The 15,949-nt window shown below is 46.2% G+C and overlaps 1 protein-coding gene across 14 annotated transcripts in view; it reads right to left on the bottom strand.

Moving 5' to 3' along the window:
* Positions 1-15,949, bottom strand: part of WDFY2 (WD repeat and FYVE domain containing 2) — a 73,476-nt gene that overhangs the window by 7,356 nt on the left and 50,171 nt on the right. For 13 of the 14 annotated variants that reach the window (XR_003926507.2, XR_005933905.1, XR_005933914.1 and 10 more), the window contains 8 exons: positions 12,578-12,728; positions 10,441-10,553; positions 9,476-9,602; positions 7,430-7,535; positions 4,027-4,128; positions 2,364-2,494; positions 1,911-2,019; positions 1,062-1,286 (listed from right to left, as the gene is read on the bottom strand). Coding sequence is in view for 1 of the 14 variants with exons in the window: in XM_030036345.2 (XP_029892205.1) it covers positions 1,257-1,286; positions 1,911-2,019; positions 2,364-2,494; positions 4,027-4,128; positions 7,430-7,535; positions 9,476-9,602; positions 10,441-10,553; positions 12,578-12,728 (869 nt within the window). In the remaining 13 variants the exon portion in view is untranslated. Of the gene's footprint in view, positions 1-165; positions 1,287-1,910; positions 2,020-2,363; positions 2,495-4,026; positions 4,129-7,429; positions 7,536-9,475; positions 9,603-10,440; positions 10,554-12,577; positions 12,729-15,949 lie in introns of those variants that run through there. The other variant, XM_030036345.2, reaches the window with a different exon arrangement.

Below are 15,949 nucleotides of genomic sequence, written 5' to 3'. Positions count from 1 at the left end.
CTACACCAGTTTCTTTGAAGCACATGAGCAACAGCGTGCTAAAAAGTGAAATGGATTAAAGGAACAGAGGGTTGACTCTTCAGAGAAGAACCCTTTGGAAGAAAAGGGCTCTTTTTGTTTATTTGTCTTGACAACATCCTTCCAAAAAGGTGATTTGGGTCAATCCAGGTTTTTAAATAATTTTTATTTTTAAAAGAAACCATAAAATATGACAACAGGACAATGGGCATCGTTCAGCAATATCAGTTTCTGGTCTCTATATAGAGGAAATTAATAAAAACCATCAGCATTTTAAAAAATAAATATGACTAACCAGGAAAATCAAATTCATCTTCAACAACACAGACAGGTATAAATGCTGAAATGTTGCTGCACAAGGTAGAGGTAGAGGTAAACCAGACTTTTCAGACCTAGACCAGTTTCAGATCTGCCCGCCCCCCTCTCCCAATGCACACACTCCCAAAAGTTCCTGTTGCCAATAATTTAATTTGAATCAGCCTGTCAGCCTCATCAAACTCACAGAGGTCTGTGTGCTCTTCGTAATGCTCTGAGCTGGAAAAGTATTTCAGCTTTTGTAGAAATTAGTTGCTAAGCAACCTGGCCCCTGGTTTTGCGACTTGTGCAGCAAGAAAAGAGGCGGGAAGCTGGATTTTAGCTGCTACAAACCAATAAAATGCTCTCTGGATGATGTCTGCTAGGACAAGTAGATGGTAGAGCCCTTTTAGGAATTGCAATAGTCCATCAGCTCCTCGGTGATGCACCCAGAGAACATGCAACACCGTGCCTGGAGTTCCTCCACTGGAGAGAGAGCATGGTCAGCAGAAACATCCCAAAACATCCCAAATCAACAGGTACTTGCTGCAGGGAGAGCCAATTGCCTTACACAGTATGTTGATCCCGAAAACTCACATGGTAAGACGCAACCCAAGAACCCTCTGTACAAAGCAGCAAGTTTGTTGACATAGTGAAATATAAAAACTAAAAATTGCACCACACACGGATTTTCCAAACAAACTCAAGACAACCGGTCAGATTGTACAAACCATTAGTTAAAAAAATACCTTCTTGTATATTTTGAGAATAAGTGGAAAGAGTCTTCGTGCAAATGTTCAGCCTTGATCAAGCAGAGGACGTAAAATCGTTGTAAACGCATTAGTTCCTTTCTGATCTGCCATATGCACCCAGCGTTACCTATCTTCTGCAGTATGATTAGGGTTAGGAAAACTGTTTCTTCTGTAAGTTCCACTGACGTACCATCAAGAAACTACTGGTGTCATATCCCACAACTGTTAATATAATAAAATATAATAACATAGTGAGTGATGGTAAAGGATAATAAAATGTAGCATATAATGTCATCTCTAAGAATTTGTACCTTTTTTTTTTTTTTTTTCTTGCTTAAGAGAGGTTACATAGTTAGAGGTGGATGCAGCAAGTCTGAAGAAGTTTGATTTCATTTTCCAGCACTCACATCAGACTGGTGGAGGTTGACCAAATGACATTCTGTATGTCACTATGCTTTACCCTCAGGAGCCAGGTTCACAGCTGGCCTTAAGAGAAACCAAAAACCCCATACTATATTGCTAACTTGAATGATTAGCATAGTCATAACACATTGTGAGTTTGTGGGGTTTTTTTTTTTTCATTATTCAAGCTTTGCTATAAACTTACTCATTATTCTAGCAATTTCTTTACCTAGCTGCACAAACTGAGATTCACTATGTTGAGCACTTGTCCCAGCCCCTTCAGGCAGTAACTTCACAGACCAAGACCTCCTTGGTCCTTATTGGGCAGAAGTCCATCAGTGAGACGTCTCTGGGTAGAAGGCGGCAGGCAGGACATACCTGCCACCACACGGGAGAGGAAGGGGAAATGAGATACAGGAGCTAGAGCAACCTCCTCACTCCTACCTTAATAACCTTGTCTGTCCCTGAGGTCAACAGCCATCCCCTCGTGGCATCAAAGTGTACGTGAACGATGTTGTGCTTACTGTCGTGGAAAGTGGCTGTGGGCGCCCGCCTGAAGAAAGAAATCAAAAAATCAGAAAAGGCTGTGATTGCAGGATTTTCCCCCAAAATGTTCCCTATCGAGGAAATCAGTATTTGAATGCTGCTGTGAGTCATTAATTCAGCAACCTCCCTGTAAACTCCACTTTGAGACCTTTCTGGCACAAGAGGAGCAGAGGTGGAAGCCTCGCTATCCCTCCCAGTTTGGTAGGCACTGCAGAGGCTTATCTTGCTGAAACAGCCCAGGGACAACCCCGCTGGGCTGCTCCCTCCCGGAGCCTGGCATCTGTCCAGGCTCTCCCAGACGCAGGAGTTCTGCCCCACTCCAGTGCAAGCCGGCGCAACGTCCACACTTACTCTTCATCCGTGATGGACTCGTGACAGCTATCGCAGACCCTCACTTCGAACTCAAACCCCATCAGCGGGATGGAGGAGCGCTTGGAGCTGCATTTGCCGCAGACGGCTTTCCCACACTTCCGACAGTGATGCTATAGGAGACAACATGCGGAAAGACATCTTCAGCCACAAACCCAGGTAGGTCACTGCTCAGGTCCCACTGGCTCTACCATCTCGCTCCAGCAAGACCCAGCCGAGGCTGCAGCAAACAGGAAAGTGACTCTTCCAAGGAAGATGAAGGAAAACAGGCAAGGACTTCAGAATAAATGGGGGCGGGGGGGAATCTTACTTTTTTTTCCCTTCCTCTACTACCTGGGGTAAGCAGCAGCTGATCACTAGCAGGGATGCTGGGAAGAGGCAGATAAAGCACCACCCAGGCTAGTTGGACTCTACCTCTCCCCCAAGCCCCAGGGTAACACCATACACCACCCTGTAAATTATCGCTGCCTCCACCACTTGGCATCTATGGATGTAGCTGCGGGTCAGGGCTTCTACACTGAGCGTGACCAGTGTTACAGGGGGGTTTCAACAGGGTAGAAGGTGGAAGAAAGAAGTCCAAGCTGTCCTCTTTTCATTAGCACAGCTAGAGATGAAAGGACAGGACAAAGAGCCCCGCTATGCACCCAGAAGATGGGTCCCAGCCAGCCGGGCATCTGCCGCAGGGCTGGGAGCTGTAATTACCCCCGTCCCTGGCAGTCTCTCTTTGGGGGCACAGGGGATGACACCACCACTCAGCAGCACGCAACACATTAAAACATCTCCAGGTCGAGGTAGGACAGGGCTACATTAGCATAGCGTCATTCTAGAGTCCCATCCCAGCCTCTAAGTGTAAACATCTACCATCTAATCATCTTGGTCAACTCCTTTGGCCATTTTCAGCCCCAGAAGCACTAGTGTTTCTGCATTTTGATGCTACCCGCCTCAAGTCCTCTCATGTGCTGGCTGCATAGAACTACGAGGCTGCCTCACCGGCTGCAGGACAGCCAGGCTCTGCAGTGACGAGCGTTACATAAAGAGAAGATGCAGCTCTGCTCTGCCCCAGACACCTGACTTCTCCAAGCTCCATGAGAACCTCCCTTTCAGCACTTTTACGCCCCTCTCCCAAAAGTCTGCGATCTGCAGCCCCCTCCTGCTGGGCAGGAAAATGCAGCAGCATGTTCCAAGCAGACCAATAAGCCTTTTCCACTGCAGCCTGAGCAGTTACAGATGTTTACCCAACCTCATTGAAAACAGCTTTTGTTCCAGCACAATCTCCAAAAATCAGCTGCAAAATTCTATCTACAGCACATTCAACTAACAATAAGCAAAATCCCACATGACTAAAGCTATGGAAGGCTCAAAAACAATTTACTCAGTCCAAGGCCTATTACAAGCATTTGCTATTGGGACTGGCTGGGGGGGTGGGGGGGGAAGAAGAAAAAAAAATAGAAGAAAAAAAGTGTGTTCCTTCCGACCACAAAACCAAGCCTCATCAGTGGCAAGCCCACTGTCCCACTAATGAGCACTCAGTGGAAGAATAAAGCACAAGTTCTCAAGGCTTTAGGGGAAAAAAAGGTTACCACGATCTGTTATGAGAGAAAAGCCTAACTGCACTATGTTAACACAGCAAAGGACGCATACAAACCTGCCTGAGGCCTATTTTCTTACTGTCCCACATTTGCTTGAAGTTCCAGAAGAAAGGCTGGTCACATTTTTGACAGGAGTCACTATCCAGCCACTCTGGGGTCTGCAACACACACACACACATAAATGCAAAGCGGGAGTGAGCAACAAACAGAAGAGCTTCCAATGGGGCCTAGAGACAGGACAAGAAAGATGTATTGGGGTGCGGTAATGTGGCCAATTAAACTTGATTAAGAATCCCCATTTTCACAAGATGCCATTTTGCCTGTTCCCTGGGATGTCTTTTTTGGCTCAGCTCTGAGCCTTGAAGGACACGGGAGGATCAATTCTCACCCAAATCATGAAGCAGAGTTCAATTATAAGACCACAAAAATAACCCAGGAACAGACAAAGCCTACCCCACCTCTGCAAGTCTGGAATTAATCATATAAAAATATTCTGTCCTGTCTGGACAGCATTTACCATCTGCTATTGCCTCTGGTGGGAACTGGGGGCAATTAGTATTTCCAATTGCCAAGCTACTCATCTGGAGGGAAGGGGAAAGTATCTGAAATACTGACGTGGCTTTGTTATTTTTCTTCTTTCTTTCTTTCTTTAATACTGTAAGAGGCATTCCTGCTGTCAGAGGTATCTGGGCTACAAATCACACATAGCAGGGAGAAAGATGAGATTCACCTGAAAAAGCCTAAAACCAAAACCAGCTCTTTTCCCTGCTTTTACACAAAGATGATGGAAGGAAGGTCGTCTACTTCCTAACACAGCGCATAGTTTTGCGCTCACGCTGTGGATGAACCGGGTAAGAAGACTTAAAGAAAGAAAATATTAAAGGCATTTCTCTCTCCTGCAGCCAGGTTTTGCTGTGCAGTGTAGCATGGACCAGATGCCCTGTAGGGAAGCAAGTCTTGCCAGATCCTGAAAGAGCTCAAGAAACGCCTGAAGTGGCAGGGGGGCACGTGGAGGGGGCAGCCCATCTCCTCCCCTACATTTGGGTCCCCTGACACTTGTCTTGCACTGGGCTGCTGGAGGACACGAAGCACGTCTCCCCACAGCGTTTAGGAAACCCTCCAGGGGACATGAGACTCAGGAAGAGTCTCGGCTCTTGATGCCTCTCCAGCTGGCTGTCAGTCTATCTGTCCTAACCTGGCCTAGCAAGACCAACACTCCTTCCCAGCAGATGACGACTTCTCCTTTCTCTGCCCCACCAGGACAAGAGCTCAGCCCAAAGCCAGTGCTGGCAAGCAGGTCCGTCCTGTCCCTGCAGCCGGGCAGCCCCAGTCAGACCAGGACAGCCCTGCCAGCACTGCCTCATGTTCCCAACCAGCCCCACCAACCACACGAGATTAAATAAACACTAAATTATGTTTAATATTTTGTGAGGAAGCGCTATTGGCAAACCGCAGTTGTCTTATCAGAGCCACTGGCTTCTTACATGCTGCAATTTAAAATGGCAAGAAACACAGCTGAGATTGAGATTTAAAAATAATACAAAAGCCAAGCAAAGATAAGGTAAGGTTGATGGAGACCCTCAGCTCCCAGGATAAAGCAACCACCTGCTTCAGCTTCTTCTGCCAGTTACTCTGAAGGCAGTTCATTCTGCTGGGGCAAATCCTTGTCTTTTCTACCCACAACAGTCTTTCTGTTTAACGCCTACAGATTTACACCTGCGTGTGTAAGTTTTCGTCACTTAAGTATCTGAAAACGACAGATGAAGACGACATTTTGCTTGTGACAAGCAACTGCTTTGTAGTCAAATAGAAACACAGCTTCTAGCACCTTTCAGATGTTGTTGTCTTATAGCTTTTTAAAAACAGAGATTAAAATAAAGAATCAAGGGCTAAAATGGCAGACTTCACTCTAATGCAATCTCACAGATGTGGGAAAATCTGATAGCATCAAGGTGAGTACTGAGCACACATCACATGGAGAAAACCCTTAAATGAGGGCAAAAATGCCAAAGCCAAAATCCAGAGGAAAATGCTCCAGGACCCTAAACCAAGGTTTGGTATTAAAATCTCAAAGGTTCATGTTTCAGGAGTGGTTTAGCACCATGAACACCCTATTGCACTACTGATAACAAGCCCACATAGCCATAGTCAGACAAAGCAGCGCACCCATTAGCACCTGCTGCTAAGCTCTCATTTAGCTAATTATATTTCTCCTCCACTTTTAAAACCAGCCTTCTCACAGCATTGCTGCCTGTTTTGCAGCCAGCCAGTCTTAACCCTTACTGTAGCCTTTCAAAGGCAGCAAATAAAGGTTTTCATTTCTGGATGTTTGAGTTGCAGCAAAAATGAAACATCTGCTGGGAAGGAGGAAGCCACTCTGCTTTCGTTTCACTGTTGGAGCTGATGACATAATTGGCCATTAGATTAGCAATTAAAGAGAGCCAACTGGAATGCTAATCCAGATAAAAAAGGGAGCTCAGTTCCTGCTATGCCCATTTCAGTAGTTTTTTTAAATCCAATTTTCCACTTAGCTTTCCTCCTTGCTCAAGGGAGACACACACGACCTGGGGAGGCCAAAACCCTTGAGAACCAGCAAAGCCGGTGAAAGCCCATGCTGCCAAAAGCCTTGCTCACACTTGCCCACTGCAGGGGCTGGGGGTGCCTTCCTAACCCCTGCAGGAACAGGGCAGAGGTTTGCCGTGACTCACGTTACCAGGATTTGCCAGCCTGCCGAGCAGGGCTGATGCCTGACTCACTCAGCACGGTGCTCGCTCCCCCTCTCTGAGTCAGGTCTCAGCAATTGCCGAGCGGAGGCTGCTCCCACAGCACCGAAGACCCGGGGTGCGTTTTTGCACCCGCTTGCATTCATAGGCCACGCAGCACAAAAGCAATTAGGAGCGCGTGGGTGAAATCTAACTGTCTGGATTGGCAAAGTCATCGTTTTCCCTGCTTCTACGTGGTTACACCGGAGGGAAGCCAGACCGAGTAGCGGGTGAGATTGAAACCCTAGTTTAATGTCTTTTTAGCAAGAACAGGAAAAAAAAACCTGGGTTGCAGGTTTCCAGAGATGACAAAGAGCTTTCTTGTTTTGTTTCCTTAAAACACCCTAATAATTATCAACCCATCCATTTACCTCTGAACTGATAATATTTCTCATGACGTCCTGAGAAACAAAGCAGAACATCTCACACTACCCTCCTCAGAAGATGTCTTTCGGAACAGTAATGTAAAGGGTAAGAGCTGTTTAGCAGCCCACTTAATATGCATTTTCTGCCAGACAATTTCCCCTGTACTATATTATCAAAGGTACAGCATAATTGCTGTATAACAACTGGAGCATGTCCAAAAACATTTTTAAAGCCTGGAATGATCTTGCTCAGGTTGAAAGTTGCACATTTTAGAAAGGCCCCTTCTTCCCAAGACTGTTTCAGACCAAACCGACAAGAACTGAGTATCTACCTCCTGCCTCTCAACATCCATGTTCCAGACGACGATTCCCCCATCTGCACCACAGGAGATGAGCTGCCGAGTGTGGTGAGCGTAGGAGAGAGACTGAACTTTATCACTGAAAAAGAAACAAGGCAGTTACTAATCAACCATCTATGGCTAGTACACAAGTAAGCATAGAATATACAATAAAGCAGTATAAACCACTTGTTTGCTCATATGTTTCCCTCTCCCCTCAGTGTACATGGCATCCATTGGATGCAAATCAGTCTTTGCTGTCCAGTTGGGACCAGACCAGAGTGCCGCCCATCTGGGCGGCATCCACAAAAGCAAAGACCTGTTCTGATAACTACTTTTGCTGCTCCTGAGACGGGAGGTCCCAGATGCATTGGGAAGCCTGAACAGAGCTGCAGCTCCAGCCCTCTCCAAAGGCACATCTGGATGTATAAACGCAGCCCTGGTAAGGAACCTTTCTGTCAGAAAGTCAGGAACAACTTTGTTTTCATAAATCTCTGCAACATCTAGGAATGAAGCGCTGAGAAACTACTGAAGATTTTCTTTCAGCACTAACAAGCGTAGCGAGTTTCAAAAATCATATAGGAATCACTAAATTGCTCCTAAGCCTTCCCAAGGTAAGGCGGAAGATTTAGGTGCTTTTGCTTCTTCTTTTAAGTTAAAAGCAACATGGGAGAAATAAGTCAGTTTAAACCCCCAAAGCTGTGCTCATTCTTTCATAAAAGAAAGAAAACCAGGCCTCATCTCAAGCTATTTACAACCCAGGAAACAAAGACCATACAACACTGCTATAGAAAAAAACCAAAGTTATGAAAAGACAGTAAATGAGCATACAGCAGCTGGAAATAACCCACAACATTTGGTTTTCTTTGCTACCACCACTGGTCTTGTCTATCCAAGGGACTTCCATGCTAACACATATTCTTGTGCACATGGCTACTTTTCCAGAGGGGAAGGCGTTTACGGGACAGTTTGGTGCAACACAGCCTGCCTTCCCAGCGCCCACCTGCCAACGCCAGTGGCACCATCAGGTGAAATGTTTCTTAAGTCCCTTAGGACCAGGTCTCTATGCTGTACAGTGCAAGCCAACAGACATGCCACAGATTAAGATCCAGAGGCTAACTTCGTATTAGGAGAACTAATTTTCACGTCAATAAATCTAGCAGCAGTGCATTAGCAAGCACCACTGGTAGAGTATGAGGGTGATCTGGGAATTTCAGCAAGAGCTCTGCAGTGCTCTGAAATCCCAGCGGCATCCAAATCGCTCAGCAGAGTGAGGCATCACTGAGAAGAAACATATGAATATGTAAGAAACTGTTAGACCAAAACCACCGTGGGATTTTGCCTCTCCAGACCTGAGCCTGGCACAAAAGTCCCACATATATGCACTCCCAGTACACTGAAACAAACTTGTTGCATTGCCAATACTAAAAGGCTAGGTCGTCATCGCAGCTAGAGCCATTTTGACCTCTACTTGACGCCCAGCACAGGCTTACTCTTATTCAAAAGACACCTACTATGCCACGCAAATGTGAGGTCTGTACATGCAAAGATGAAGCCTCTTTGCATTGAGGAGTTGGTGAAGGCCCCTATGGGTAAAGCACATTACTTAGAATTCAGGCTGTAGGTAAAGTGGCATGGAAAAAGTCAGCGTGGAGGAAAAAAGGAATAATTGTCAAGCCTGATGCTCCCTCTAGGGGAAGGAAAGACCTTGACACCTAAAAAGCAAGAATTTCCCTGCAGCTGTTCTCATTTGAGGGCCCTCCTCTTTCCAACAAAGGTGCAGGCTCTGGCATAACACATTCAGGATTATAGATATTGTGCCTTCCTTCATCACCTTTTGTAGCCTCTCAAACCAGCCTGTGGGCCCAACGCTGAAAAACACTACAAGCAACTTATTTCTGTTGTATATGGACCACAGGGGGTCACAGATACAAGCTTGAGGCTTGTGAAGACTGTAACCTTTGGGCTGTTTGTTTCCCGATGTGGCTTCTACCTTTAGCTTTTCTCCCATGAAAGCAGGAGGAAGGGCTTTGAACATACTTATGTCCTTGCAGCTCGATGGCTGTTCCTTTTCTTCCTCCAATATCCCACATTATAATGGAATGATCAGAACTGCCCGAGAATAAAACTCGCTGTATTGGGTCCCAACAGAGAGCAGTGACACCACCTGAAACAGGAGATGCACACAACAGTCATTTCATTACAGAAAGTGGAAGACAGGAATGTAGCTAAACGTATATAGAGAGATACAACCAAAAATAGGGAGAGTGATTAAAATGCAGGTCTCTCTAGCAAAGGCCACGCAGCCACTGTGCTTGCCAGTTGAAAACTAACAGCCTAGAAAACCTACTGAAGCCCCATCCTGCTCTTCTGCGGGCAGAGGGTTCTGCGGCCACTCGCATAGATGAATCCACTGAGTGGTAAAGCATGACAGAAGGATGGTCATGGTGTGACTACACAGCTTTTCATCTCCATCATTCCCAGGAGATTACAAAAGAGAAGTGTGGAATATTGGGCATCTTCACAGTATCCCAGCACGAGGACTGAACTACCATGTGCTACCTTGTGATTGAGCTATTAGTGTTCAATCAGAGGAAGGATATGGAGAGAAAATGCCAACCGCCATTTCTTCTCTTAGATGGCAGGATCACATCCCAGGTTGCTGTTTTTAAAGTGTGATCAGGCACAAGTCCCAGCATGGGTCTTTCCTTGAGGAGCATCCTTTTCCCCCCAGAATTACCACAACTTGTTCTAGTCTTACTCTGTTCTAATTAGCAGCTACTGATTGGGACGTTTTCTGCCATAGAATTTTTCTGACCAGAAGTCCGATCACTCTCGTTTTTACCAATAAAGAATAAACTTCCCTGAGCTGTAGTGACCATTTAAGGCCTATCTCCCTTCCATGCTATGTAGTGACACAAGCCATCCTAGTGTTTCACAGGAGAGTCAAACCACCATGACGCTGAGCATGATGAAGGACCAAATTGGGTCTCCTGAGGCCTTACCTGTGTGGCCCTTAAATGTCGTAACAAGGCTGCAGGACTCTTGCTCTAGTTTGAGTATGGTCACTTGCCCAGAATGATCACCAACAAACACGTGCCGGGTTTCCACATCAAATCTGATGGATAAATGCTGAGGAAAATACATTGCTTATACAAGCTTTGCATTCCTTTCATGACTTGTTAATTCTTTTAACACGAGTATACTGCAACCTCGTGAATAGTGCTCCAGTCTCAAGGAGGTATTCAGAGTGCGCTTTTAGGGATCAAGCTCATACCTGTTCATATTAGTAGTGCAGTCTCCTCAAGTAAAACAAAGAGTGAGGAAAAAAAAGAGACTATTCCAGAGGACACAATTTGTGTTTTTTGTTATGAAACACCTTTGAAGTAGCCGTTTACCATGAACAGAGGAGTCATCTCCCCAGGCTTTCTAACTTAGGTGCTAGAATTGGATGGTGTCCACTCTCTCTTTCCCTTCCCCAAACTGTATAAAATAACTATTACTAGTTTTCTGCTTGTATTGGGTTTGTGTGGCAAGGTTTTAGTAGCGGGGGAGCTACAGGGGCAGCTTCTGTGAGAAGCTCCCAGAAGCTTCCCCCATGTCCAACAGAGCCAATGCCAGCCGGCTCCGAGACGGACCCGCCACTGGCCAAGACCAAGCCCATCCGCGATGGTGGTAGTGCCTCTGAATTGATTGGCAATAAATTAAACTAATTTTCCCAAGTTGAGTCTGTTTTGCCCGAGACAGTAATTGCTGAGCGATCTCTCCCTGTCCTTATCTCGACCCACGAGCCTTCCGTTCTATTTTCTCTCCCCTGTCCAGCTGAGGAGGGGAGTGACAGAGCGGCTTTGGTAGGCACCAGCATCCAGCCAGGGTCAGCCCACCACACTGCTTCTTCATTATAGTTAAGTTTATGAATACAATGAAAGGGTATTGTTTTATGTCATATTTGGGGAAGTGTCAGCGACATCAGGTGCATCACAGATCGTATTCTAAACTGAATAAAATCTGGACTCATTCAACCACCTACTGGAACCACCTAACTGGACAGATTCTGACCTCTTTGTCCACTTTAATTCCACATTCAGAGTCCATACTGGATATTTAAGGAGCAACTGCTTAGCACTGATTTTATGCACAGGACACTGGGGAAAAAAACCCCACATTCCTGGTTCTGCCAAGCTTTTTGCAATATTTGTCAATGATTCTCCATTCCCCTGCCCTCCACCAGCATGATCTGATGACCCAAATTAAAGGGTCCTCCAAAATTTTAAATCACTCGAAATCATCCACTCTCTAGAGAGATTTAGGGAATACAGGACAAATTCCTGCATCACACTTTCAAAAGTATTTATCATTTAATTAAAAATTAAATTTGGTCTTTATGCCATTTAGATTGGCTGAATGACCAGATGATACAAAGCAAGTCCATGTTCAGACAGTAAATTTGTGTCAGTCTTACTTCCCATGAACTAGTAAAACACACATCAGCTATACCACATACACTACAGGGCACTAAAATTCTGTTTATGCTAACCCCTGGTTTCAGCCTAAGAGCTCATACTTTTCCACTTCCCTTTTCATTTGCAATAAAGCTGAATTAATATTTCTTTTATTGTCAGGCAGCTGGGGCAGCTCTAGGTGAATAAGCCACCTGAGTGCCATTTCTGGGGCCATTTACTCTTTAGTTAACCCAAATTCCCAATACATAGTGGGCTGTTCCAGAGTGAAGGACAAGTACTCATTATTTTATATTAAAGTCATTTAATTTTTACCATGCATACACACAGGCCCACTGACCTGATCACCGACCTACTTTGCTACCATTAATTCTTAGAAGAAAGCATGCACTGCATGTTTAAATGAAGGCCCTGTCCATATTTATTACAATAGCAGACCACAATAGGTTGCAGATCGCCCATTGTTTCGCTCAAAATGCTTAGACCTAAATATGCCACCGCGCATTAAGGAGACAAAGCAAGGAGAACAGATAGTTTTTAAAACTGGCTTTAAGTAACAGTTTCTCTCACAAAGCACTGAACCTATACAGGGCACAAAATTTGGAGGACAACTAGAAAAATAAACTAAAAGGGCTGTTTGAGTACCAAAGAGAAGTAAAACTAAGAGCTCAGCAAAGGATACTGCAGGCCACAGGCGCCTGCGCTGGTGCGGTACCCTCCCAGCCGCTGGCCGCTCTCTGAACAGTGCCACGTGAAGTGTTTGTCTTGTCCGGTGCTTAACACCCACTCCATCTCCAGGACGAAGAGAATCATCATGACCCTGCTTTGATGAGCTGAAAATGAAGCAGACAGACACATAATCGCATTGTGGAGAAGGACACGGGGGCAGAAGACCACTGCAAATACCAACTGCATCCAACTGCTCCGCTCCCTACTCAGCCGCTCACCCTTCCCTACAGAAGAAGCTGGTGTTTAATAATCCTGTTGACACGAGCTACCATGCCAGCCTGTAAGATCCCTGCTCTGCACATTCAGCGTTTGCTTGAGAAAGAGCAGAAGCAAGACTTAATTCCTTCCATGCCTACTGCAGCCATTTATCTGCTACAGTAGCACAAGTCTTCCTTCCATCATTGTATCATCACCAACAAAGCTGCAATTGTGGAAACGACTCTGGGCTCTACTTAAACTTCTTTTGAGCTGGTCTTATGACAGCAGTGCAGATGCCTACGCTGCTGCTCCTCCTGCTGTGAGGTCTGGTGGATCTGAGCCACAGATTGTGGTAGCCCAGCAGAATGATGAGTTACAGCAAAGGCACAACCCTGCACCAAAGGGAATTTTTAGCATTGCATGCAAACCAGCTGAAAAGGACATTGGAATAAAATTAAAAGAAAAAAAACAACCCCCCAAAAAGATCACAGCTGGGAAAGATGAATAAAACAGCTGAAGGAATAAATTTCTACTGCTACCTAAATAAAGCCATCCAAGGCTTTTCATTAAAACAAGGGAACTCAGGCTTGTACAGACGGTTTTTTGTATGAATGACCAGTGGGCTTGGTTGTGAAGTGCCAATTGAGCCGATTTTTTAATAAAACAAGTGGCTGGAAAGACATGCAGAATTATTCCCAGCTGTAACTTCACAGCAAATGCCATACTCCTCAGTCTACAGCCCTACTGGTTTATTACTGTTCTGAGACCTGGCAACATGTGTCGTGCAAAGCAGGCTGCTTGTATTTGTTTGTGTAAAAGCTGACACACTGGAAAGATTAAATATCTTTGGAAGCTTAAAAACCAGCCTGAAACCTCTGTTTGAAATGCAGAGAAATTCCTCAGAACCGTATGGGAGGATTGCTGCCTGCCCTATAGAAATATACAGCACAGATGAGAGCTGCGTTCGAACCCTACGAGGGGAAACTAGTTGTAGCAAAGAAGAGGAGGCTTGCACAAGGCAACATTTGCCCCTGATCCATGCTGCTTTTTAAACTCAGATTCCCTGCAGAGAAAAATCAATAGATGCATTGACACAAGTTCCCATAACTGCGATTGGCAGCTAGACCAGTTTACAGTGTCAGACATGAACTGTGCCCAGATTCTTTCACCCTTGCCCATAGAAGAGCCCAGATTTTGGCTTTCATTTCTGCACACTTTTAAACTCCGGGTTTGTAATCAAGACAGAAGGATGGGGACCACCCAGGAGTCACTTGAGCTCTTTTAAACAGATCCTCTCTCCTCTCCAGATTTCTCTGCAAAGAAATTCAGTGACCCCATGGGTGACTACTGCTTGCCTTTACCTATCTGTTGGTCTCCCCTGGAGCACCCGCACTAGCCACGATGGAATGCATGCTGCTACAAGCACCTGGTGCGCTCGTATACATGTCCCAGGGGCTTGTGTGCACCAGCAGTGCTGCAGACAGACCCATGCACTTCCACAGGGCATGCAAAGCTGGCTCAGATCAGGCTGTTCAAGGCCTGTCCAGGAATGTTTTCTCAGCACGTGGCAACTGCTACTGCTGGTGTCGGCTCCCCGTGGTTTGAACTGGCCGTGGGGATAGCTGGCACCAGCCAACTCTCCTAAATCTCCTCCTAAAACTTATTCTAAAGGCAGGGCTTGTACCTCTTGCTAGAAGTACTGCCTGTGGATGGTGAGGCAGCTGTCTCTGGCATGTAAGGAGTAGACATTAAAGAAATGTGTGAGGTGGGAGGGGTGTACATGATAGCTTTGCTTATCCTCCCTCCCCAAAAAGAGCTTTCAATTCAGCACTCTGTTGTCCACCTGCAAGTACTGCACGTATTAGCTGGTGCCACCACACACACACTGATGGCGGAAATATCTGAACCAAGTGAAAGAACACAGTGGAGATCATCTAAGTAAGGGAGAAAAGAGAGGACAACTGCAAGTAGGGAGTCACTTGTCATTCAGAGGGAATTTGACCCATGTAAGGCTTAAAGTAGCAAAATGTCAGAAGGTTGGAAGCTGACAGTGGAGCAAGGAAGAGGTCTGGGCCCTAAGATTAACACAGGTTCAGGGTCGTGAAGCAGCAAACAAAAAGCTGGTCCTCCATCCACGGAAGGCTTGATCACCATTTGTGTGCAGAAAAAAAGTGGAGCAAACACTTCCAAAGCTGCTCACTGCAACAACAGCAGGATGGAGAAGGGGGGATGGAGGGTGAATGCGGTCACAGTACAGAAAAAGCCACAGCAAGCACCAGGCAAGAGCAGATCTGTGTGAGCCACCATGAGAAGAGAGCCCACGTGTGGGGGATGATTACGCTGTGCAGAAGGTAGAGAAGCAGCAGACAGGAGAAGGGCGCAGGTCCATCTGCAGCTGGAGGGTGGGAGGGAGCAGGGGGGCTGCACTCCTGCTATGAGAAAGCAGCAGGGAGCACCGTGCAAAGAGCAGGTTGGAGAGAAGATGGAAGGGTGCCTAGAGAAAAGAGGCTGCAGCCAGGAGGTGCACGCCGAGACGTCAGCAGCCAGAGCGCAAGGGAAAGGAGGGTCTGTGCTGTGTGTAAAGGCAGAGGTCTGAGAAGCACAGCCAGTGCATGGCCACACGCAGTGCAGGGCAAGAAGCTGTGCTGGGACAAAGGGAGAGTTACAACAGTGAAAAGCAGCAGCAAACACCAAAAGAGAGGTGGAAGTTAGTAGTAAGAAAGAAAAGCTTAGCATGTGCAAGAAAAGCACAAGAGAAGAGGCTGTGCATAGGGGACAGCAGAAGTAAGGGCATGGCGTGAGCTGGCCTGTAGCAAGGAGGCAGGGGGACACCCCCAAAACGGGCAGGCTGCAGAAAGCATGGGGCAGAAGCAGGTCTACAAATCCTCCTTGGCAGAACAAGCGTGAGTTAAATAAATTTTAAAAAATACATAAAAAAAAGCAGGAGCTGTTATATCATCCAAAGGGGCCAAGGACTGGCAAGGTGCAGTTGCAAGAAGCAGGGTGGAGAAAGCTGTGCAGAATGGGAAGAAGCAACAGCCATGCGACAGGACCAGCCTGTGAGGTGCTGGAAGCCGAGGCTGCTGACGGTGGGGAAGGGTTTCTTCAACACCCGTAGTCTCGCAGG

The sequence above is a fragment of the Aquila chrysaetos genome, chromosome 14 (genome assembly GCF_900496995.4).
Source record: "Aquila chrysaetos chrysaetos chromosome 14, bAquChr1.4, whole genome shotgun sequence".
Taxonomy (NCBI): domain Eukaryota; kingdom Metazoa; phylum Chordata; class Aves; order Accipitriformes; family Accipitridae; genus Aquila; species Aquila chrysaetos.
The sequence above is the reverse complement of the archived record's forward strand: the minus strand, read 5'-3'. Positions and strand labels throughout refer to the sequence as shown.